General features: G+C 33.2%; 1 protein-coding gene across 2 annotated transcripts; it reads left to right on the top strand.

The window, feature by feature from the left end:
* The first annotated feature begins 233 nt into the window (after positions 1-233).
* Cops2 (COP9 signalosome subunit 2) lies at positions 234-25059 on the top strand. 2 transcript variants are annotated; one of them, XM_027924952.2, is made up of 13 exons: positions 234-338; positions 9340-9453; positions 10066-10143; positions 13332-13457; positions 15461-15550; positions 15689-15766; positions 17480-17654; positions 18132-18310; positions 18416-18468; positions 21391-21488; positions 22798-22880; positions 23371-23429; positions 24312-25059. In XM_027924952.2, exons 1-13 carry the CDS (start codon positions 285-287, stop codon positions 24454-24456), a joined length of 1332 nt encoding a protein of 443 aa, XP_027780753.1. In that variant the 5' UTR covers positions 234-284; the 3' UTR covers positions 24457-25059. The 2 variants fall into 2 exon arrangements, with proteins under 2 accessions (XP_027780753.1, XP_027780748.1); XM_027924947.2 differs by having other exon boundaries at positions 15440-15550.
* The last annotated feature ends 1612 nt before the right edge of the window (positions 25060-26671 follow it).

The following is a 26671-nucleotide window of genomic DNA, read 5'->3' as shown; positions in this document are numbered from 1 at the left end:
TCCCGAGACCATTCCACAGACATCTGCAGCACCAGATTCGCCAGTTGCTATGTTTAGTTGCTAAGGCACTAACCGTCTCGCAGGAAGAGTGGGGCAGTGCACCCTCTTTTACCGTCGTAGCAAATCCTCTAGATGCTGAGAGCATTAGTTCCGGGAAGAAACTCAGCTCCCCTAAGAGCGACGGGAAGACGAGGAGACGCTGGGAGTGACGCCTCTGAGCCGCGGAGGATTGTGGGAGGAGGTTGTCTCCAATTTCTCCTCCCCTCCCCCCCCTCCCGGCCAAGATGTCTGACATGGAGGATGATTTCATGTGCGATGATGAGGAAGACTACGACCTGGTGAGGCGCAGGGAACGGAATTCTGGGGCTGGAGATGGTGTCTGGCTTTTAGGGCCGAGGCTGAGGAGGCTACAGCGTCTCCCTGTAGAGCATGTGTCCCTTTGAGCCTCTCCGAGTGCAGTGACAGGACGGGTTTACCTCCTCCCCCTTCCCGCACCCGGCTTGGGCCCTGCTTCTCCGGCATGGGGGAGGGGAGGGTAAAGGAGGCCGAGTAGGGGGTCCCAGGCCTTTACGCTCCAAGTCCAAACGCCTTCTTGGTTTACACCGGCCCGGGCGTCCGGTTCTCGATGCCTCCTACCTCCTCCACCGCGCGAGCCGCCTCGGGGACAGTGCAGCGGTCTAGGCCCTAGCTTTCCGCTTTGGGGCCCAGCATTCCGAACCCTTCTTCACACTGACCTGAGCGGGTGCGAAAAACCGAGAGAAGATCTGAAAACTGGGGTGGGGGCGGGGTGGGGCGATACTGGCCCAGGCCCGAACGCGAAACGCTGCTTGCTACCTTCCTGGAAACAGCTTAAATACTTTTGTCCGGGGTCAGTTTTGGTCCAAAGTAGGGATACAGTGAAGAGTTCAGAGCAAGGATAGCTGAAAAAAAAAGTTGAACTACTTTTTCAGTTCTTGAAAGAGAAAGCTGGAGTAGGGGTAGGTTTTGCTTGTTATTGTTGGGACTTTGGGGGGAGCGGGGGTGATAGGGGGATTTTTCCTTCATTTAAGAAATTTCCCAGTATTCAACGTTTAAAACGTAAACGGGGTAGAAATAAACGAATTTATCTAGTTCAGTGGTGATTTTTTAAAGATTCAAAGTTTAATTTATTAACGGGTTTACAGGTTTTACCAACGTTTCAGGTTCATATTCAAAACCAAATGTATGGAAACTAAGAAAAATTATCATGATCAAGAATTAGCATCAATTTATTTGGGGGCATTTCGTTTGGTTCTTGTTTTGAGAGGAGAGTTTGTTTTGTTGATGTTTCGGTACTGGGGATTGAACCCAAAGCCCCCCTCACACTAGGCAAGTATTCTACCACTGAGCTCTGTCCATATCCCGGCCCTGGTTTTTTATATTATGATGATGATGCGTTATGGTAAAGTTGTGAGGTAAATGCTTTAGGAAATCTGGCTCATTTTTAAGTGTCAGAGAGTCTCAAGATAATTTATATATATAACTTCTTTGCATATGGGAATCCAGAAGTCATTTCCAATTAGTCTTTGCATTTTTAAGGAAGGTACATTTTGCAAAAGGGAGAGGGATGCGCTTGCTATTACTTGAAAGCCATAGTAGAGATTTGGGTAATTATTGAAGTTAACTGAAGGATGTTGCTAATAGTTATGGTTTCTGCCTAACAGGTTTGCACAGACCAGCTGTAGGCAGTGCCTTCAGTTCTCTAAAAACGTATTACTTATATCTACGTGTTTTTATTACATGTATATTTATATTACAGGTGTTAAAGTGTTTGTTTTAAATGTGTTTATAGTTTTAGTTGATGTTTTTAAAAATTTCTACTCATCTTTCCTAAGCAATAATATTTAAATACACCACTTGTTAGCACTAAGATTAACTTAAAAGATAATCACTGAAAATGTAAAGTTACAGTGATGAGAACCTTATCCCAGGAAGTACTTAATTAATATTTGCAAGATTTTAAACTAAACATATAATGTTTGAACTGTTTGCTCAGCCTTTCAGGGCTTACTCTACATGAACAGTAGAATAAGATTGAATTTAACTTTTTGAAAAGAAACTACTACATAATTAAATGAAATGGGGGAAGGAGGGGGTCCTTTCTTTTCCTGCATTCTGTTAAATAGCGCTTCTTCCTCACCCATCTCATCTGTAAGATAACATTCGAGATCCCCAATCATGTCAAATAGTAGAAGTTATTACACTTTGTCTACTAACAGTTAAAACTTTGATTGCATTATTTTACCTAGGTCCTTTTTTGTTTCTTCACATTCATAAGTCCTACAGAATTGATCTGCTGTCTTAGGGAGATTTCTTTTTGATAAAAGGTATTGTTTGTTGGAAAATTGGTTATCATTTCAGTTTAGTTTGTTAACTAGCGTAGCACATTTCTGACCAGTGATATTCATTATATCTTCATAGGCTATAATTTATTTATCAGTAAATTTATTCACTGATAAATTTTAATACCCTATATCACTTTTTGTTCTTGCCTAGTAGAGTGGAAATGGGTGATTTACCTGAAAAATTAAAAGTTCTGTTTCTATACTGTTTTTATCCAAGAAAGTAAATAATTTGTGCCCAAGAATTGATAGAAAAGAGAATTAACTTTGTTGAGAAAAAAAAAAAAAAAGAACAAAGTAAAAGATAGTTAATATACTTGACTTCTTATTTTGAAGATGTTTGGTTTTTATTACAGGCAAAACCAAGCATTTTCTAAGAATAATAAATTATATAGTAGTAAATAAGACATAGTAGTAGTAGATGCCTTCTAATCTCGTGTAAATGTTACAGATTTATAGATTATTTGCTGATCTGTTATTACTAAATAATAACTACAGTGCCATTTATTAAGTTGATAAGATAGTTTATAGGTTATATATTATAATTGTTTACCCTTGTAGCATGAAGTTACTTAGTACTTCCAATATTTTTAGAAAGGATTTAATACAAACTGACTTCCAATATTTTTAGTAAGTTCTTCTATATAGGTTACATGTTATATATTTGAATATAATTGAATTAAAAGGAAATCATTGTCTAAAAAAATAGAATAGTTCCACTTGGTATATATATTATTAAACTGTGAGCCTCATTATATTCCCCTAGTCTAGTTTTTAGTTGGGATTAGTGAATGAATGTTTATTATTATTATTTTTCTTGTCTTGTTGTTGTTCTAATTAGTTATTCACATCAGTAGAATGCATTTTGACGCATCATACATAAATGGAGTATAATTTCTCATTCTTCTGGTTGTACATGACATAGAATCACACCAGTTGTGTAATCTTATATGCGCATAGGGTAATAATGTGCATATCCTGCTATCCTTCCTACACCCACCACCCGTACCCCTTCCCCTCCCCCTTCCCCTTCCCCTCCATTTACTCTCCTCTACCTAATCCAAAGTAACACTATTCTTCCCCAGCCCCTGCCTTATTGTGATTAGTGAATGAAGTTTATTAGTATTATTTTTCTTTTTTTAGTTGTAGATGGACATAATACCTTTATTTTTTATGTGACGCTGAGGATTGAACCCAGTGCCTCACATGTGCTAGGCCAGCACTGTACCGCTGAGTTACAACCCCAGCCCATTTTTCTTGTCTTAAATATGTGACAGTTTTAATGTCCTAAATTTTTACTTTTGTCAACTTTTGAGTGCGGGTATGGAGATGAGCAATAAAATTAGAGAAGTGAATGGTCCATCACCAGAGCTGTGCACACATACCCATTATACATGTTAAATTTTTAAAATATTGAAGACCTGACAATGTAATTACTATCCCAATTTTATTAGATTAGGGGAAAATATAGAAAATGTCTAGAAGAAATTATTGGTGATTTTGATTTTTTTTTTTTTTTGCAAGTGTGCTAGTGCTGAGCTACAGCCCTAGCCCTAGATGTGCTCTTTTATTGCAATAATGTTAAATACAATGACTGCTGAAAGGCAGACAGTTCTTAGAGGTTGCCAATCACATTGATCATGTGCACATTTCACATTTACATATAAATAAATACTTCATTCTTTTGGATTCAGTTTTGAAATTATTAATACAATTGAGGAAAATAAAAGCAAAAATTTGAACAAGGCGGTGATTTTAATTTTTAAAAATTGTTTATTTCAAATATTCACAGCTTCTTACAAACGTTCACAACAAATTATGGTACTTTTATTTCTGGGAGTATGGCAGGGAGCAAATGATGAATAAAAATGTTACTTTGGGGACTAGGAATATAGTTTAGTGATAGAGCACTTGCCTACATTATGTTCAGTGTTGGGTTTAATCCCTAGTACCAAACATACACATAAATGTTGTTTGGCCTTGGGAGACTGAGCAGTGATTCTGTCATTGCTCAAAATTGTTTGAGTTCCACTTAGAAAATTGTCTTCAGACCCTTTAACATGTTTGGTCTTTTTAAAATAAGTAGTACATAATAAGCATGATCCAAAAACAGAAAATATGTACATTAAAATTTCCTTTCTAGTTCCTCTACTGCCCAGTTCCCATCCCCCACCCACCCAATCAAATATATATTCTTTCCTCCTCCTTTTTTTTAGTCCAGGTATAGCATATTTTAGTTCTACACACTGCTTTAACTTATATACATTGTTCTACATAATATTTATCTTAGAGATTTTTTTTCCTCCAAATATATAAAAAGCTTTCTTTTTTCTACAGTTTTCTTTTATAGAATAGATGGTGAACTATATTTTATTGACGGAAACACCTAGTTTTCTTGCAAATTTCAGAAGTGTTACTATAGTCCATGTGTTTATCATCTTAAAAAAATTTACTGCCTTGGGTACTGGGGATTAAACCCAGGAGAGCTTTACTACTGGGTTGTATCCCCTTTTTATTTACTATTTTGAGACAGGGTCTCATTAAGTTGTTTAGAGCCTCCCCATGCTGAGGCTGGCTTGGAACTTGCAATCCTCCTGCCTCAGCCTCCTGAGTCACTGGGATTACAGGCATTTGCTGTCACGCCCAGCATGATTTTATTGCCTTTTAAAGCTACTACTTCAAAGAAAAATATTGATTCGGAATATAAGTTTTGGTGAGTTTTCTAAAAGCCCTGTTGATTTACCTCATTGATGTATCTTGTATAATGAAATTAGAAGGTTTCAAACAAAGATAGCTAAAATAAATGTGAGACACCTTTTAAATGCTAAGAACAAAGTAAAATTATGCTCCTAAATATTTTAAGTAACAAATTAATAAATTTAATCATTATTTAATAATAGACAAACTTAAATAATAAAATAAATTTAAGATTTTTCACAGTAACTTGTATCTATAAGATATAAATATACAACAAAAGTTCTGTTAGTTACATGTCATGTAACTGCATAATTGTAGAAAAATTGATTTTGCTGAGAATTGAGGAATCACAAAGGTAAGCATTGATGAATACATTTCTCAGAACTATAGGGCTGGGGTGTACCATAGGAGAAAAGCAAAAATGTTTAAAGGCCAGGAGGTGGTTTAGAATTCCTACCAAAAATAATGGTTTATGCTAAAGACGTTAAATTTTGTGGCATATTTGGGGAAAGGAGAATAAATCTGAACAGTATGGATGGGTCATATATTGCTTTGGGGAAATGTTGGAACATGATTTATTATACAAGTAGGTTGAAACTATTATTGAACTTCAGGGTTTTTTTAATTTCTTTTATGGTGTTCAAAGTGTTTATTTTACATAAATTGCTTAATTCTTTTTTTTAAAGCACTCTTCATCTATTGATTGAAATTTCAATTTCTTTTAAAAAGTTTTTTAAACTCGCAAATTGTTATCTCATTCAAATAAGTAAATTTGGTTTAACAACATTTGTTAATATTTCTCCTATATCCCTATTCTGATTAATGGCACCTTTTGATACTAAGCCATTGATAGTTATTATTGGTAAATTTATTTTCCTTTGTCTTGTGCCCATGTGGTGAGTCTCTATTTTTATTCCATTCTCCTTTTTTTTTTTTTGGTACCAGGGATTGAACTCAAGGGCACTTAACCACTGAGCCACATCCCTAACCTTTTTTACTTTTTTATTTTGAGACAATCTAAGTTGCTTAGAGCCTCAGTTGAGACTGGCTTTGAACTTGTGATCCTCCTGCCACAGCCTCCCAAGTTACTGGGATTATAGGTATGTTCCACTGCGCCCAGCATTCTCTTTCTGTTCCCCTCATTCTACTACTTGGGATCAAATCTCTATCATCTCTTGATCAGACTGTTGTGTGAGTAGCCACTGGGGCTACTCTTTGCTGCCAGAATGCTCTTTCTCAAACACAAATCTGATTATCTCTTCATTGGATTGGAACTCCTTGCTAGATTTCTATTGTCCTGTTCCTCTGTCCAGTACCAGTTCATTTCTTATCAGTCCTTTGCATACATCCTATGCTTTAGACCAAACTATTCATGCATGATTCTTTCAAATATATATATATATATAGTCTTTAAGCTTACTTGCCTTTGCATGTTTTAATTATTTTATCTGCCCTTTCTCAATGCCTGAAATCCCTAATCACACTTTAATACTTGACTCAAGTATCTTTCCTTCCTCCAGCTCTGGAATATTTAATATTCTTTTTTTCTTTTGGGTGTTTTTTTTTTTTTTTTTTTTTTTTTTTTTTTTTGGTGGGACTAGGAATTAAACCCAGTGCCTTGTGCATGTTAGGCAATGAGGCAAGCAGTCTACCAACTGAGCTATATCTTAAGCCCAATATTTTTTTTTTGAGATGTCACTATACCTAGTATTTGTCTGTTATTACTTTTGTTGTGTTATAATGCAGTTTCATTTGCATATCTTAAATAAACCTGGAGTTCCTTGAAGTGAAGGACTGTTAATTTGCATTTGTGTGTACTAAATTGTTGGTATATACAGTCATGTGCCACATTATGACAGTTGGATCACATGATGATGAACCATATATATTATAGGAGGCCATAAGATTATATCCCTTAGCAATGTAGTAAATTTCTTGATATACGTACACTCTATAATGTTCACACAATGAAGAAATCCTCTACTGACTCATTTCTCAGAATATGTTCTTATTGTTAAGTGAGGCATGACTTTATTAAAGGTCATGGTTGTTAAATACAAACAATAAAAGCATCTGAACAATACAGTTGTTCTTCTAAAGACTTTTAAGTTGTCAATTTTAAAAAACCAGGCCTATGTAATAACAGAAGAATAGTTCTGCTGTCAGGCACAACATGTAGAGATAATTTGACTCACTAAGCTGCAGTTGACAGGTTAGTGATGTCATGATGACTAGTTCAAACCATATGAACACGGTATTACAGATCATAACAAGACTGCCTATTCATAAGTCAATTAGAACATCAGTTGTGGCTAAAATTATATATTTTGGCAATAAAATTAATGGATGATATACTTTCATATAAACATGACAAATCAAAAGAATATATTCATAAAATTTTGAGAACTAGATAAGTCTAATGTCAGTCCTATGATTATCTAGTGATTTATATGTAAGTTTTTGGAAATGTTTGTTCCAAGTTAATAAGACAATTAGAGAAGAACTGATTTCCAAAGGTATAAAATAGGTTTTATACTATAATTCTTTACCCTAAGTCTTCCTTGAGAAGATGGCCCTTAACTGAGATCTGAAATGATATGTCGTAGTTAACCTGATGGTGAGAGGTAGAAAAGGAAATAGCATGTAGAGGTGGGAAGGAGCTTGGCCACTTGTGAGGTCAGGCCAGGGTAACTGCATCAGAGTAACTGAGGGGAGAGTTTATAGTAGACAAGGCTGGATGCATTGTCAATCGTAAGATTTTTTTTTTTTATTGTTTTAAACTTAATTTTATGAGCAATGGGAAGCCAGGAAGAGAGAAATGGGATAACTTACATTTTTTGTGAGGATTTTGGCTGCATACCTTGTGAAGATTGGCACTTGAAGGTTAAAAGGGGGAATGGGAAGACTTAAAAGAGTTTGTGGAAAGATGAAAGTGGCTTAGTAGGGAAGGGTGTAGCTGGGGAGAAAGGAGAAGATGGATGGGTTTAGATTCATAAGGACAACAGAATAACTGCTTTTAGTTCTTCAGTTGTCTCCCATATTTATACTCTTCCTCCTGTTCTGTCTAGCAGACAAATTTATCTTTCAAAACCCAGTTTCAAACCCATCACTATTATAGCATCATTTAGTCACTGTGATGTACAGTTGGCTTGTTTATTCTTTATTAACTAAATGTTAGTTTTATCAGTTTTATTATAGTCAAACCTAGTGAAATAGTTGTTGTCAAACCTAGTGAAGGAGTTGTAGTGAAATTTATTTACTACCTGGAGTCTGGTCTTTACCTTAAGTATTCTAACAGATTTTCCTGTGTTGAACATAACTCAATTCCAGGTCTGAAATCTGAGACTGAGTGTCACTCGTGTCCTTGCACAAGGATCCTCCAGGGGGCGCACACTACAAAGCTACTTTTTGATTATTGAAAAATTCATCCTGTGTTGATATATTAAGTATAGTTTAATACTTTTCTTATCTTTCACCATAGTATCCTTAATTTAACATAAATTTTCCCCTCATGGCAGAGGAGGAAATAATTTACAACTTCCTAAAATAATAATTTTCATTATGCCAATCTGTATATTTTGTAATTCTCATTATTAGATTGAATATCTTGAAACTTTAAAATTTATTTATACTTCTTCACCTAATGTTCATAACCCGCTTTCCATTCTGCCTTATTATTTTTTACTAAAACTTGAATTTATGTGATAGAAAAATTTCATAAAGTTATATAAATCCATTTTGGTTTATTTGTTTTGATTTGTTAAAACACTAGTTAAATTACATTAACATAACTTGTAATGTGAAATGCACATAAAACAAATATTATTTTTAATGCCAATTATATTTGACATTAGACTACTTTGCCATATATAGATTAAAATTCTACCTAGATAGGATATGTTAGAACAATGAAATTAAGATTTAGAGAGTTGGAAAAAATTACATTTATAAAGCAAAGATTAATAATTGGAACTCATTTACATAAGATTTTTATTAGGTTGAATTGGGGGCGGTCAGTAACACATTAGTTCTTTACATTCTAACTTGTGTTGATTCTACAGAAATTGCAGTTAAAGAATTCTATTTTACTATGTATTTGATTCCTCCCCCCATTTTTAAATAATGGTTAAATATCAATTTCATTTTATCTGTGTTCAAGGTGGTTTTGTTTTTGTGGATTTTCCTATCCTAACAGTATTCACTTTTTACAGTAAAATGCGTATGATATCACTCCGCACCCCCCCACCCCCCATTCATTTACTATCTCTTTCTTACCACACAGGAATACTCTGAAGATAGTAACTCTGAGCCAAATGTGGATTTGGAAAATCAATACTATAATTCCAAAGCGTTAAAAGAAGATGACCCAAAAGCAGCATTAAGCAGCTTCCAAAAGGTTTATATTTTTTTTCCAGTCAATTCTGTCTCTTCAAGTTTATGATGTTAGACCAAACTAAGTCCAAAGTGATTTTATCTCAGGAATGTGTTTTGAATATTGAGTGGTAATCCTGTAAGATAAGTTTTTGTTAGAGAGTATGTAGTTCAAAAGGGCTGCCCTACTATTTTTCCCAATCAAGCTGTCTCGGAAGCAGGATTATTGTCCTGAAAAGCATAGTAGCATACTGGCAGAAAGAGAACCAACTTGACGGTCCATCGATGTTATCACTACAGTCTTATTCCTTTTGAAGATAGATCATATTGTTTTCTTGACTTATGGTACACTTTTGGGTTGTTCTTACCAAAGGTTATTCAGGGGGAAATATTCTAGACCCATATAATCAAGGAGTAGTTCTTAGTCTTTTGATCAAAGAACTTCAAAATAAGCATGTTATCCATAAAAAAGCATCTTATGATTGGTCTCTCTTTATTATAAGCCTTTTAAAAATTATATTGAGGAAAGGTGGGATTCTGAATATGATGTAAAATAAATTCTAAAATTAGACACTGTATGTTATAAGAAAATAATGAGCTAATATTACATTAGACTAAACTTCCTTCCCTTTTTTAGGTTTTGGAACTTGAAGGTGAAAAGGGAGAGTGGGGATTTAAAGCACTGAAACAAATGATTAAGATTAACTTCAAGTTGGTAAGATTTGTTTTGAAGGGAATTAAACTAATAACGAGTGAATTCTGTAAGTGAAAACCTCATTGCAACAAAATGCCATTTTATTGACTTCTCTAAAATGGTTCTATAACATTTCCATATTTGGTCTGCTTTGCAGTTTATAAATACATTAGTATGATTCATTTAAAAAAAATTTTGCCTAGAATACAAAAGCTTACCTTTTAGGTATGTACACAACATTTGACTACATTTTTTATAGTGACTTTTCCACAAAATGTTATTTTAGAAGCTTTAAAATTCTTCCACTGACTAAGGGTAAAAACATTAGTGTTGTACCTAACACCCTTTCTGTCTTTCAGTCCACAATAATCCATTGGTAAATCCAGATGACTTGATATATCTTCAGAATACATCCAGTATCTAACTGCACTTTTCTGTTTCTACCTCTTTTACTCTGGTCCAAAGATAACATTCACCTAGATTATTGCAGTAGCCTGGTCCTCTTACTTCCTATTCTTACTCTGGTCTATTTTCCACAAGTGACAGAATGATTTTTTTTTTTTTAATGTAAGTCAGATTATGTCATTCCTTTGCTCCAAATCTTCTAATGGTACCCCACCTCCTCAATAAAATCCAAGTCATTAACATGGCCTACAAGGCCTTATAAACACACCCTTTGCTGTCCATCAGGTCTTGTTTTTTATTTACTCCTTACTAACCTTACTGTTTCTCAAGTCATCCCAAGCATACTCGTATTAAGGCTTGCTCTTGCTGTTTCCTCTGTGTCAGATGTTCCTTGATAGCCACATGGCTCTTTGTTTTGATTCAATTCTCTGTGCAAATGGTATCACACATCAGGATGGCCTTCCCCTGACTACCTAATATAAAATAGCATGTTTTCCATCATCACTTAATTACCCTGCTGTTTTTTTCTTTGCAATTTACTTATTTATTGATTCTCTGGATCTCTCTCCTGCATTAAGTTGTAAGTTCCATGAGAGCAGGACTTTGTTTTATTCACAACTGTGATAGTGGCTGGCATTTAGTAGATATTCAAAATTTCTGTTGAATGAACTCATAGATAAACTAGAAATACCATGAGATAACTTTATAGAATGCCAGTCCTCAAATTTCTTTAAACTGGCCAAATAGAATTCAAGAGTACAGGTAGAAATGGGGGAAAAGAAGTTAGGAGATGAGTACTAGGTACAGACATGAATCTTAGTTTGCTAAGGGTAGAAGAATTTTTAAGAGAAATAGAAAGTTCAGGTTAGCAGAGAGGCAAGCATTAGAAACTACAGGAAAATGGCAAGTGGAAAGGTAATTGGTAATCTGTGACTTTCTTTTTCCACTGTTTATTTCCTATAAGCTTCTCTTTCATTAGCTTTTCTCTCCCATCTGAAATTGAGCTCTCTTAGTACTTTTATCCAGTTAACTTCTGCTTATGTTTTTTGTTTTGACATACTTTTAATTGATATAGCCTCCCTCCTTTAATGGGAATGGCCCTCCATAGTGTCTTCTACAAAAACTATCTGTAAAATGTTTTAGCCCATCTCTTCCCCCCAAATATTAGGACTATTCAAAACATGTTAAATTTTTTAAGTTTTTTTGTATGTTATATTTAAATCTAGTTGAAGAAGGAAAAACATCTACATTGCATTTGCCCTTTTCATTTCTGCTCTGGTATTCTCAAAGCATTTTATGTTGCACAGAGCTACTATACTTTCTTGCCATTTACTGATTTTAAAAATATTAAACAAATATTTGCCTCATTGAAATTAATAATTTTCAGGACTATGGGAAAAGCACTAAGTATCCTAGGAGGAAGAGATTTTTTGATTAAACAACTATAGTGATATTAGGAGCTAAACGTTAACTCTTAAGGTTCTAAAAATCAGCTCTTAACATACCAGCAGTACCGTAGTTTTTATTCGTTTTAAAATGGATGCCTCCCTTAAGGCTTGGTGTGTTAGCTTTCTGTCATGTAATAAATACCTGAGAAAATCAACTTAAAAGGAGGTAAGATTTATTTTAGCTCATAATTTCAGAGGTTTCAATTCATAGTCAGTTGGCTTTGTTGCTTTTGGGCCTGTGGTAAGTATGTATTCACCATGCCTATAAAGTCAGTTTGCCTAATCTTACCTTAATCTTCAATTACAATAACATAATTTTTGAAGAATGAGCTTTAGAGTTACAGCATAAGGAGATTAATTCAAAACTTGTGCTTTTTGATAAAATCTTGTTTTAATATCAATATATTATGTCATAGTTGGGATAGTCATATATTTATCTGATCTGCCTTTCTCTATATTGTTCTAAATGGATTTTTGCACATCACTGATAGGATGTTACCTGTTACTTATTCTTACATGAAACTTATATACTTACAGACAAAAAATAGTTTGATATATACACTTATAGTTTATTTATTCTTTACCCTAATAAACACACATGTTCAATTAGTCAGAAAAAAACACACCTGCCAATATTCCATCTCCCAGATTAGAAGAATAGAAGTAGAATTTATTAACATGAGGAATTATTGGGAGTTGGAAATTATAGAGTCTGGATGCAGGTTATAAGGTTAGACTCATGAATTGACTGAGTAAATTTCCTCTCAAATATTTAACTGCTGGATGTTTCATTAGCACTCTTTTTTTTTTTCCTTCAGATCTTTCATGCTTCTTGAAATAACCCACAGAAGTATAAATAGTTATGGAAGGTATAGCAACATTAACTATGTCTGCTATTGAGTTGAAGCCTTAGGTAGGACTTATTTGACATGAGATGAGTACTGTGGCTTGAAATTCTTTTACTTCGTATTTTTATGTAGAGCCGGCAAACTGTAGGGAGAAAAGACACATATAACTTTTGTTGCAGAACTTCCTAAAAAAAGGATTAAGTCTTCAGGGTAAGATATATGTGTCCTACAATGAAGAATAATATCTGAAATTTGGAAAATGTAGTAGTTGTATTTGTCTTACTGGCTGACTGGATAAATTTTACTTATACGTTGTTATATATCTGATTAATATAGTCATCTGAGTAAATCTTAAGATAAAAAATCTATAGCACAATATATGTGGTCTCTCTTTAAAAGTGTATTATGAATTATATGAGCTACATTTCAATCCATATACTGTATCTTAATCATGTTTACATTTTTTAGTATACAAGTATGTATCTAATACGTTTCTCTTCCCTCACAGACAAACTTTCCAGAAATGATGAATAGATATAAACAACTATTGACCTATATTCGGAGTGCAGTCACAAGAAATTATTCTGAAAAATCCATTAATTCTATTCTTGATTATATATCCACTTCTAAACAGGTTAGGCTCAGTTTTTTCCTCTTAGTACTGTTGTATGTTTATTGTTTACAGTAAGAGCTTTGTTCTTTAAAGAAAAAAAAAGGCCTAGAGATTTGATCAAAGCAGTTATGCTAGTTATTAGTATGCTTCAAAAAAATGTACTATTTTCTTGATAATAGTACTAATTATGGAACACTAAGAGGTATTAACTCCAGCTTAATCTCTTTAAATATTACCTTCAGATACAAAAATAATCTGTAAGCAACTTTTCCAGGTTTGTATTTCGACTCCCATACAGTTACTATCATAGTTCTTGTGTTTTGTTCTGTTTTATTTTGTTTTCTATGGTGCTAGAGCTCAAACCCAGGGCCTTGTACATACTGAGAAAGTGCTCTACTACTGACCTACACCCCTAGCCCTCATGGTTTCTTCTCAAAAATTATTGCTGCTTTAGCTAACCTTTGGGGAGCATTTAATAAGATTGTATGCATGAACTCGATTAGATAAAGATCCTTGTCAAGATCCTGTTCTCATGTCAGTTATTGCTTGGTATTGCTCAGTAAGTGCTCAAAAAATAAATGGTGTCTCCAAAGGATGGGTGAATAATAGTTAATGAAAGAATGGTCTGATGAAATAAAATGGATATTGAGAGTGACAGTACTTTCATTATTCTAGATTTTGGTTGGTAAGATAAGCAGTGATGATTTTTCTTTTTTAACTTGGATTATTTGTTCATGTTCTTTTAAGCAACATAATCTTAAATTTTAGCTTTCTTTGATCTTTGATACAAAATGTATTCACTATATCATTTGTATTTCTTAGAACATTTGATACTTTTTGTATTTTTCTCAGCATCAGTTTCTCATTTCCTATCTTTTCTACTAGATGCCATTTTTATTTCTTTTTTTTTTTTAAACATAATATTCTTTAGTTGGACACAATATCTTTTTTATTTATTTATTTATGTGGTGCTAAAGAGCAAACCCAGCGCCTCGCACATGCTAGGCAAGCACTCTACCACTGAGCCACAACCCCAGTCCTCATTTTTATTTCTTGAGGTAGTTTTTTTTTTTTTAATCTCTCTTTTTTTTTAGTTTTTAGTAGACCTTTATTTTATTTATTTATATGCGGTGCTGAGAATCAAACCCAGTGCCTCACACATCCCAGGCAAGTACACTACCACAGAGCCCCAGCGCCTTATTTCTATTTTTCATGTTTAAAATGTGATGAGAGGAAAAGATGGTAAATTTATGTTTTGTTGAAACATTAGCACTTAATGGTGCTAAATCTGGAATTAAGTTATATATCAAGTGCCTTTTCTTAAGTGGAAAGTGTTTTCTAAGTCTTATATAAACTAGTATCATCAAAACATTCTTGGTACACTATTCATGTTGTGCCCTGTGTTGGGGGAGGGGAATTAAGTGATTTTAAAAACTGAAAATCATGTGCTTCTGTCTGCTATTTTTCCTTTTGAAAATAAGAGATGGGTGGTGGCACTCTGACTTATTCCATATTCCAACAGTAGTCATGAAAAAACAGCCTTTCCTAAACATGTCGAACTTGCCAATTCTCATGTTCTTTTTTCTCTTGATCCTGCTAAGTAGAGATAAGGGAACCAGATATTCAAACATAGATAAAGCCAGAAGTAGAACAAGGAAGGTGAGCAGAGGAGCTTATAATGCAAAACAGAATAAGGGTTGAGTGAATACTTGTATTAATATAAAATGAGCTATTAGATTGGGAAAGAGACCTATACTGTTATAGCATCACAATTATGGCAATAGTTATATAGTAAAATGTTTTCTAGGTGTTTTAAAACAAACATAAAAACAGATCATGGCACTTATCTTTTTATAAGTTTGGTCTGTGTTAGTTTTTTTGGACTGTAAAACATTTGGTAAGATACAAGTAGTGTATCTTATGTATTAAAGTTCAAAGATGCACTTTTAGTTTGTTCAAATTAACTTTATTAACAGGTACAAATTTGCTGTTTACAATTATAGAATTCTGATTTTTTATGTCAGATGGATTTACTGCAGGAATTCTATGAAACAACACTGGAAGCTTTGAAAGATGCTAAGAATGATAGACTGTGGTTTAAAACAAACACAAAGGTAACCATTACAATTAGATTTATTTTCTTTTTCTTTCTTTTTTTTTAAAGAGTGGGTGGGTGACTTTAATCTCTCCTAAAGCTACACATCTTTTCTTGTTGAATTCTTTTTATTTCAATAAGTTTGCTTTTTTTACAGCTTGGGAAATTATATTTAGAACGAGAGGAATATGGAAAGCTTCAAAAGATTTTACGTCAGTTACATCAGTCATGCCAGGTAGCATTTCCTTATTTATTTTTAATGTTTCTTTCTTTATCATAAAAAGCATAACAAGTAATTGTATTCAAAATATTGTTTAGGGACATTTTTGTTCAAGCATCATCCAAAATATAAAATTTGAGAAGCAAGTTTTTGAAATGCTAATTTCATTTTTTATCTTTTGTGGAATGAGGTACAGGTATCAGTAAACACTGTTGTAATACTTAGTAAGAATGAGCCTTGATAATTTGAGAAGCAATATGGTTGGGATAGCACATCTCTATATAAGTTTAACTGGGCTCTCATTTTATACTCCTACTTTTCTCTTCATCAAATAAGTCATTTGAGATTAATTTATATTCTACATGGTAGTTCTATTTCAAATGTTTTTAGCTCTTCTGATAGTATGTACTGTTATTTAAATATATATGTTATTTCTGTGAATGGGGCGACTTTGAGGAAACTGCTTTAATTATCTGCAGATATTTTAATAGTTTTGCAGATCAGTCATTTATGAATGTTTCTTATATACATCTTGTTATCTAAGTTTAGTCAGATAAATAGCTCTAGGTTCAGAGTCATGTTACATGAAAATGATAGAGAAACATTTCTGAATACAGGAGAGTCTTTCAAAATATATATGTAAGGAATATTTGGGGGGGGGGTCGGAAAGTTTTGCTTGTCTTTTTTGTTTTGTTTTTTTGTTTGTTTGTTTGTTTTTATTTTTAATGTACTACTGGGGATTGAACCCAGGGCTTCATGCATGTTAAGCAAGTGGTCTACCACTGACCTAAATCCCCAGCCCTTTGTTTGGTTTCTGTAGGAACATAGCAAAAGATGCTGTCTGGATTGTAATAGTATTTTAATACTTAGTATTTGATGAAATTAAAGTTGAGATACATGATGATCTGGATGTACACATTGTTTTGCATATCGTGTTTTACTCTGATTATGATTCATTAATGAATTTTAAACAGAATTTTAAGTTGAAAGACCCAATAAGCAATAAATTCTGGCTTAGTATCTATTAGTATATTAATAAATCTTCAAGTTAAAAACATAAACATCCAGCCAGGTCCATTGGCACATACCTGTAATCACAGGTACTCAGGGAGCTGAGGCAAGAGAATCACAAGATTGAGGCTAACCTGGGCAACTTGGTAAGACTCCTGTCTCAAAATGAAAAATAAAAAGCGCTGGGGTGGCCGGGCGCTATAGTGCACTCCTGTAATCCCAGCATTTTGGGAGGCTGAGACAGGAGGATCACAAGTTCAAAGCCAGTCTCAGCAAAAGCAAGGTGCTAAGCAACTCAGTGAAACCCTGTCTCTAAATATAATACAAAATAGGGCTGGGATGTGGCTCAGTGGTTGAGTACCCCTGAGTTCAATCCCCAGTATCCAAAAAAGGAGGGGACTGAGATATAGCTTAGTATTAGAACACCTTGGTTTCAATCCATAGTACTGAAAAATAAATAAACATCAAAGCATTCATACATACAAAAAACTTCTGACCACTTTTTACTTTTCTAGTAACTAGGAAGTAAAAAGGTTATATTGATTCCTTTTTGGCCATTAAAAGTGGTTTTCTGAATATGGTATTTCTCCATTAAAATGTGTACTGCTTTTTTCAACACAGAAATAATATTATAAATGTCAGGCTCACTAACTCAAATGAAAATTATTAGGTTGTCTGAATTCTATCTTGACTAAAGTAAAGTATTTGCTTTCCTAGACTGATGATGGAGAAGATGACCTGAAAAAAGGTACACAGTTATTAGAAATTTATGCTTTGGAAATTCAAATGTACACAGCACAGAAAAATAACAAAAAACTTAAAGCACTCTATGAACAGTCACTTCACATCAAGTCTGCCATCCCTCATCCACTGATCATGGGAGTTATCAGAGGTAAATTTGTTTTGAAGAAAATGGGCAGTAACAGGGGAAGACAGTCAAGTGTCATTGCCTATAACTAAATGACTACAGGTTGTTTTTGTTTTCTGAAAATAGATGGCAAAGTATTGAAGTCACTGAAATGGTGTAGTCTTAGAAATTAAGATGTTTGGTTTTTTGTGAAAGTTTTAACAATAAAGATATTATTAGAAAATTCAGTTTATCAAAAGTTCTTTTCTTGTTTGTAATGATGTGTATAAAATTACATTCATGAGGATAAAGATTTACAAATGATTATTTGGCTGGTGTTTAATGAAGAGGTTTTTTTTTTTTTTTTTTTTTAAGTATATGTCCTGGAGACAGTGCTGATTAGGTTATAGAATTAAAAAACAGAATCAATGAAATGGTTTTCATTCTACCTTTATAAAATGGTTAATCTTGTTATTACAGAACTGAAAATAATCCTTTTTTCTTATGTTTCATTCGGTACAGAATGTGGTGGTAAAATGCATTTGAGAGAAGGTGAATTTGAAAAGGCACACACTGATTTTTTTGAAGCCTTCAAGAATTATGATGAATCAGGAAGTCCCAGGCGAACCACTTGCTTAAAATATTTGGTCTTAGCAAACATGCTAATGAAATCGGGTATAAATCCATTTGACTCACAGGAGGTACGTGCACTTTGTTAATTTCTCTTACCAAATATCTTTGTGGAAATAATTGGTATTCTCTGTATATGTACATAATTTGTTTGTTTTGTTTTAACTTGTGTTTAGGCCAAGCCGTACAAAAATGATCCAGAAATTCTAGCAATGACGAATTTAGTAAGGTAAGATTTTATGTTTCAGTTAAGGTAAATTTCTTTAAAGCAATTCATAAAGGAGAATAAAACTTAAGAATTCAGTTAATATAAAGCACTTTTTCTTTGGTATTTTTGTATGAAATATACAAAGTTCATGAAATTTTTATCTTCTGAAGTCACTTACTATGCTATTTCTGTTATTCACAAAATTTCATAAATTATCTGCTGTTTGGTTTTCTTGTTATCCATGTGTTTGTGTTTGTGTGTGTGCTTGTCCCTGCTATTTTTCAGTGGAAAATTAATTATGGATGTCTTAAAACATTATTTCACAATGTGTACTGCCCCTGGCTACCTTAATCCAAACTAAAATTATGTATTGGTCCATGATAAGTCAAGAATTTTCAATAAGAAAAAAACACATAAACATACTTCTTTATCTTTTTTTAAATTAATGACAGTGAAAATATTTTAAAAGAATGTCATGGGTAATTTTCTGAGGTGGAGGGTTAGGAGACAGAGGCGTCTCCTAATTTTTTATGTACTTCTGTGGAAAAGAATAAATGATGATGGTTTGCTACTGAAGAATTTGCCACTGAAGAATTTACTGTAATCAATTAATATTAAAGTTGTAGAAGGTAAGACCAAACAAAAAGTCTAGGAGAACAGGTACATCTTTGCAAAAAGAGAGAGTGTGAGAAACTATCCTCTGGGCTAGGAATAAATGGAGCTGTACAGATACATTAAACCATACTGGACTTTGGCACAGGTTGAGAACTCTGAACAGACTGAGGAGCCAAGATTTTTCTTTTTAAGGGGCAATGAGAGAGACTTAGCACTGCCGGTTCTTATGTAAATTAGACCGCCCCAAGCAATGTAGGCTTTTGTGGACTTTCTAAGATTAAAAAAAAAAAAAGTACAAGAAACCTACTAAGTTTCTTCAAATCCTTTGTTTTAGGTTGTATCAAGGTTGAAAAAATATGGTTAAGGCAAGAGGGGCCAGGGTTTTGTTGTTGTTTTGGTAGATATATATAGAAAATTTAGATAACAGCTATGTCTTTCTTAGTAGCCTTTTTTCATTAAAAAAATACTAGACGGAAGTTATGAATCATCTATATATAAATTTGGTTATTTCATCACATTAAATTTGTAAAATGTCCTCATTTATTCTGTTTTTATTTTACTATGACTGCAATTTTTTTGTTTTGTTTTTAAAAATCCTCAATGTAGCTGTAACAAATAAGAATCATTTTTTTTCAGGGGAGCTAGGAATGTCCAGGGGCTAAAACCCTAAATTGCCAATAAGAAAGCAATTCCTTTATTGTTTGCTACTTTAGTCTGTTTTAACATCTGTATGTTAAATCAGGTTTAGTAGAGTTATCTATTTCAAGCAGTTTATTTGATGTACATTTAGCCACATTAACTAAGAGTTGATTTGGTTAATACTTTTAAAATATTTTATTTGTAACATTAAATTGCTAAACAGCTGCTTTAGCTTTTAAATATTAAGTAAAAGTTTTGCCATGGACATTAATATTTTATATAAATCAAGTTGGTTAGATACATTAAAAACAGATTAAAGGACTGATTTTTTTTCCAGACCTTTAAGAAGTAATGATCATATTTACACATTTGTTATGTCTGACTCTACCCCAGCAAAGCCTCTGGATTGGTAATTTTTACCCAAACAAGTGACATGTGGTATTCCACAATTTTGTGCAAGATTTTTTAAAAATCTACTTAAGTAATGGAAAAATGTCTTATAGTTTAAAATATATATATGCAGATATAATTATTGTGTGCAAATGTTTTCACTACTTGAATATATCCTCCTATAGTATATTACAGTAACATATTGGGTAGGTAAGAAAGTAATGCTTCCTAATTTTATCTTCCTAGTCAGTTGCCAGCAGACTAGAGGAAAATAATTCCTGTTGAAGCACTTGAATCACCTGCCCCTAACATGAAGTTACATTGCGACCCAACAGATGGAAGCACAGCAGAGGGCGTGCAGAATGGTTGATGATATGTCATACATATAAAGCAGACAGTGGTGCCATATCCAGAAGGTTGGCTTCTTCCTTCTCAGCACCTTTAGCAATCCCCATAGTGCCTTACAGAATTATTTCAAGAGTAGATACTAGATTCCTCAGAAAATTATGAACATAAATCAGCCTTTGACCTTCTGCAACAGGGATTCCATCACTCTCTACTTTGGGTGTATGTTCATCTGGCACTAATTATCTGCCACTAATGTTTCTGCTGAATAGTTCAGTGGAACTTTTAAGACTGGAGAGACTAGAGGATCACATGTTCCTCAAAGTTTTGGCAGTTGCTGGTAGCTTTCTAGAAGATAAAAATTAGGAAGCTGCATTTTCTGAGAAGGTATACTTTCTTATTTGGAAGATAAGCCAAACTCCTCCTTTAGAGTGCATGAAACCTGATTTCTTTCATTAAGAACAATTAGGGATTAAATGCACAATTTAATTTGAAAAGATCAAACATCAAATAGTTATTAAATGTTTTATTGTCAACTTTAAACCAAACTAAGATTTTGAGATTACTTTATTAGCTATGTATAAATAAATAAATACATAAACCTGAAAGATTTATTTACTCTTGCCTTTTAAAAAAAAATGAACGCATGAAAAAAAAATATTGTGTGTATATGTGTATGTGTGTATGTGTGCGCGCACGCGCTAGGGTTTGAATTCAGGGCTTGCACATGCTAAGCACGCAGTCTACCTCTGAGCGATATCCCCAGCCCAAAAATTCAGTCACTTGCAGAAGGATATGAGTATATATATTTGTTTAATTCTGATTTGCATGGTAGAAGCAGTAAATAATTTAGACGTTTCCATATGAAAATTGAGAAACAGGCTCTGGATTTTCTGATTTAATACATGATTTCTTCATATTTGACAAAATTTACACCTATTTTTTTTCTTTCAGTGCCTATCAGAATAATGACATCACTGAATTTGAAAAGATTCTGAAAACAAATCACAGCAACATCATGGATGATCCTTTCATAAGAGAACATATTGAAGGTATGTTCTTTTTGCTAACTGAATTCTGTTACTTTCTTTGACACTGTTAAATATTTCTTAATGGAGTTGTGTGGAATTAAACTGTTACTGCAAAGTATAAAAATGTTTCTGAATATTGTCATGGAACAGGATACTCATTAAAATGATAAAACTATAGCTGGGCAGGGTGGCACATGCTTATAATCCTAGCAACTCAGAAGGCTGAGGCAGGTGGATTGCTAGATGAGACCAACCTCAGCAACTTAGCAAGACCCTAAGGACTTAACAAGACCCTGTCTCAAAATAAAAAAGGCTGGGGATGTGGCTCAGTGGTTAAGCGCCCCTGGGTTTAGTCCCTGGTATCAAAATAATAAATAAATTAGCTGGTTTTATATTCATATAATAAATATTATATGTTGTCCATTTTGTTTGAAGTGGCTGTCACTTTTAACTTTTTATTCTAATTAGATACTGTTTTTTATTTATTGATGTCTAGGTTCAAAATTAATATTTATGGTTTATTTGTCAAAAAACTTTAAATATATCCTGCTTTAGCTAATCCTGAGATGTATTTACTACAGAAGGTAAGATAACATTGGGAAGGTTTCATACCATTAAATGAATGAGATTTTTAATCAATTCTAATGAATTACCAAGAGCAAAAATCATCTCTTTGCTCTGGCGTCTCTTAGCCCCAGTGTACCCATCTATATGGAGTTTTTTGGGGATTTTTAAATGAATATTTGGAAAAACTTATTTAAATAGTTAAATTCCAGATGCATCAGGAAAAATTTTCTCTTTCTTTCATTCAATAAGCATTCTTTTTTTAGAAGTTCTTCCATGAACCTGGAATGGCACTGTGCTTTGTAGATACAGAAAAATCTATAAGCATTGTGCATGAACTCCAGACTAGTTTTTAAAAATTAAAGACAATTTTATGTTACGAAACTAGGGGAAATTTTAAATGCAGTATATAAAATACAGCTTTTGAGAGAATATTAAACAAGGAACTTTGCGGGTATAAATCAGAACTTATTGAAAGATTAGTTACTCTTGAGAAAATGGTAGACAGCGGAATAGTATTGAGAAGTCAAGAATATATTTTAGTAGAGTGAGACATAAGCATAATTATGGGAAAGCAGCCTGTAATTATACTGTGCATCTATTGGATCCACATGTTTTAGATCTAAATACTTTATGTCCTTGCAAAGCAAAATGATGTGTTTTGAGAAGATAGCGTATATTAATTAATATGATTTAGAAGCATATATGATTCATAAAGATATACAAATTGAATTACAATTGTATTAATTTTTGTCTTTTCTTTCAGAGCTTTTACGAAACATCAGAACACAAGTGCTCATAAAATTAATTAAGCCTTACACAAGAATACATATTCCTTTTATTTCTAAGGTACTTATATTCATTGATTTTAATGATGTGTACAATTTGTTCTTACAAATGTAGCCTATCTTTCCTTTTAAAAAACTAATTCTGACTTGGAATGTAACATGTATAGTGTTACATTTTTAAAATTAAGCATAACCTCAGAGTTTTGAATTTATGTGAATTTTTTGTGGGGTTTTTTTTTGGGGGGCATAAAATTCAATTAACAGAAAAGAGCTTTAACACTGTAGCAGATTCTTTCAACTACAGCAAGTTGTTGAAAAGAAGAGTAGCTGAAATATATCAGGGCCAAACTCAACCACAATAAAATTGTAGTAGGAATATTCTTCAAAAGTTAAATTGTTATCAGACCTGTGTTTAAAGCAATAATGAATTTACAGATCTTTTTACTAATTTTCCTTCATGTTATAGAAATGAATTTAAAATCAAAATGATTATGTAAAATCATGAAGTCTTCGAAAACATTAATTATTAGAATTATAATCTTTTGTCTTAGGAGTTAAACATAGATGTAGCTGATGTGGAAAGCTTGCTGGTGCAGTGCATATTGGATAAGTAAGTACTTTGTAATTTTTTTTAATCACAAGATGTTTGAAATTGTATCTTAATAATGGTGATAAAGGTAACAGTTGAGTTCTTGATTTTTTTCATAAAAAGCATGTGGCTTCAATTTTCTATTAGAAGAGGGGTGTTTGTATGATGATTTTGATAAATGAACCTATACCTTTATTTCACTTGTTTATTTTTATGTGGTGCTGAGGATTGAACCCAGGGTCTCGCACATGCAAGGCAAGCGCTCTACCACTGAGCCACAACCCCAGCCCGATAAATGAAATATTAAACATAATTTCTGAAAAGTTCTAAATAGTTTAGAAGGATTTCTGCATACAATATGTATATAGCAAAGAAATTATTTAATGCATAGTTATTTTAATGTTTTTAAGTGTATGATATAAGCTATTAAACAGTTTTTTTGGTTAATTAGTAAGTTATGCCTAGTGATTCTTTTAGTAAGATTGATGAAAGATAATCAAAATCTGGTTTATTTCTAGGTTTGAATGAGGCAATAAATGTTATAACTAACACTAAATTCACTCAGTGTAGGCAACAGTTTTTATTGTTGTTGTTTGGGTTTTTTCTTTTGTTTTATTTTTTGGTGAGTCATGCAAGTACTGGAAATTGAACCCAGGGCCACTTTACCACTGAGCTACCTCCCCATTCCCTTTGTATTTTGAGACAGGGTCTCCCTTAGTTGCTGAGGGTCTTGCAAAGTTTCGGAGGCTGACCTTGAACTTGAGATCCTCCTGACTCAGCCTCCTGAGTTGCCAGGATACAGGTGTGCACCACCACACCTGGCAGCAGTTTTTTTTTTACGTTTATTGATATTGTGCTGAAAATGATTTGTACACATATTTTCTTTTATTTATTTATTTCTAGCACTATTCACGGCCGAATTGATCAAGTCAACCAACTCCTTGAACTGGATCATCAGAAGAGGGGTGGAGCACGATATACTGCACTAGATAAATGGACCAACCAACTAAATTCTCTCAACCAGGCTGTAGTCAGTAAACTGGCTTAACAGAGAACAAGCTTTTACAGACATACTTAAGGCAACAGTGCAGAGATGTAATCCTTAAAAGAACTGGGAATGGCAAAACTACTGTCGGTTGATGTGTCCTGAAAATTATTGGAGTTATGGCAGAAGTGCTTTTTTGATCAACTGGTTTGTGTTTTGCTGCTGCATTTATCCCAAGAAAAACAGCTTTAATCTCCAGAAGAAAACCAAAATACCATGGGATTTATGCTGTATTGACATCTTGCCCTAAACATACAACATCATAGTAATTTGTCATGGGCAACATGACCAGAGAGAAGATTTTTGTCATGATTTTAAATACACTGACACGCTACTGTTGGTTAAATTTAAACATGTTTTACCTGCAGAAATTCTCTCACAAATAACCTGCAATAACTTGAAATGCATACCCTTTTGAACACTTCCTTTTCTCATGTATAAATGAAAATGTTTGCTGCATTTTGCAAAATGTCAATTCTCCAAAAATGTGTCCGTATATTTCTGTACCTGCAGTGTAGTAAAGGTTTAGATGAAACCCCATAATTATAGTGGCATACTGTCACTTAGGTTTCAAGCAGCAAAATAAACAGTGCAGCTCAGAAATTATAGTTTGGTTCTTGATGTGTTTTTATTACATTTGGGTTGTTGTTTTGTTTTTTAGAAGTTTCAGATTATCTTCAGTTAATGATTAAAAAGCCTGATGGCAAATAAGGTGGTTATTTGCTTTCAAGTTTTTAAAAGTGGTCTTATTGGTAAAGTAAGGAGAACTACTTTCTAACAAAACACTTGCATAGTATTTGACAGTGAGGCTTTCTTTTTTTTTTTTTTTAAAGAATGATATTCCTTTTAAAAAGAATAAATTTTAACTCAGAATGTCACTTTAAACAAATATGCCAGAACATAGACAGCTAAATGAATGTTACCCTGCTTAGTGATCATGCTGGAAGGTTATTTTCTAATGCCAGCAATCTAAATCTACCATTGCCCAAAACCTCATGGGTGTGCTCTTTTAGAATTGCATTCAAAGTTAATTTAAGTCATACACTGTTAACTTTGACTATACATTGTTTTTAAAAAACAAAAATTATTTCCAAGCTTGATTGTTTTTAGTTACCATTATTTGGCACCAGATAACAGTTTCCAAAAATTGAACCTATCTTTGAAGTAATGCAGAAAGTGTGTAATTGGCTTTGAAAGCAATACCAAAAGAGTTTTAAAGGTATTTTGTGCAGTGGCAGTATAGTTAAAAGAATGAACTGTGGCCTTCCAAGGTGACTACCTTAAAGGAACTCAGCTCATTTGAATGTATTGAGTTAGGGATGTGTTTGTTTCATTTTTTAAAAAAAGTTCACATTATTTTATAGTGTCAAAAGGAAGAACTAAGGTTAACATAATTTCTTTGGTTTTTCTATTGCTTGTTATTATGTAAAAAGTGAGTGGCAGTTCAGAAGGAAGACTGTTGTAACTGAAGAGTGACAACCTAGAATTTTTGATCATTAAATCAGATTTTATAAACAGTGGAAGGAGCATGGACTTAAAACAAGGCATGCTTATTCGGTTTTGTCAAAATTTTACGAAAATATGTGATATATATTTATACTAAAACTATATAATCCTTAGATTTAGGAAAGCAATCAGTTAATGTCTTTAGCAGATAAAAGCAGTATTAAATACAGGTATAAGTTGGAAATTGTAGAAACCTGAAAGAAACGAAAGACAAAATTAATGTTTATGATAGGGAATAAAAAAGTTTAAGATATTATAAAATTATGTGTATTTTCTTCTCTTTTACATAAGTCATTTGTGAAAAGTGTGCTAAAAATTTTTTTACAGGAGTGATTAATTAGGATTTATTTTTCAATATAATTTGGAGACCCTTTGTTACCTAAATAAAAATGACAAGTTTCTGTGCCTGTATTCAAATATGTATGCATGTGATAACCTTGGGAAGCTAAAGCCCTGCTTCACTTTGAGTTGACTGAATTAGAATTCAAAGAATTTGAATTATGTAATATAACTGTTACCCTCCATACGCCCAGTTCTACTGTGATGTCTTTGCTGCTTGCAGTGGTGCATCTTCTGGTTTCTAGGAAAAAAAAATCATATACCTGTAATTCATTGGAACACTGGGCCAAGATATAATAATATCTAAAGTTATTCCATAACCTTTAATTTAATGAAATGGTATATGTATCACACATGTTTTACTTAGTATATT

Source organism: Marmota flaviventris, chromosome 2 (genome assembly GCF_047511675.1).
Source record: "Marmota flaviventris isolate mMarFla1 chromosome 2, mMarFla1.hap1, whole genome shotgun sequence".
In the NCBI taxonomy this organism is placed as follows: domain Eukaryota; kingdom Metazoa; phylum Chordata; class Mammalia; order Rodentia; family Sciuridae; genus Marmota; species Marmota flaviventris.
The sequence above is the reverse complement of the archived record's forward strand: the minus strand, read 5'-3'. Positions and strand labels throughout refer to the sequence as shown.

Bases quoted from the DNA above. Each gene is read 5' to 3' on its own strand.
- Cops2 (XM_027924947.2), top strand. From the start codon at position 285: ATGTCTGACATGGAGGATGATTTCATGTGCGATGATGAGGAAGACTAC. The intron at 339-9,339 runs GTGAGGCGCAGG...CTTACCACACAG, and splicing joins ATGAGGAAGACTACGACCTG to GAATACTCTGAAGATAGTAA. The intron at 10,144-13,331 runs GTAAGATTTGTT...CTTCCCTCACAG, and splicing joins TTAAGATTAACTTCAAGTTG to ACAAACTTTCCAGAAATGAT.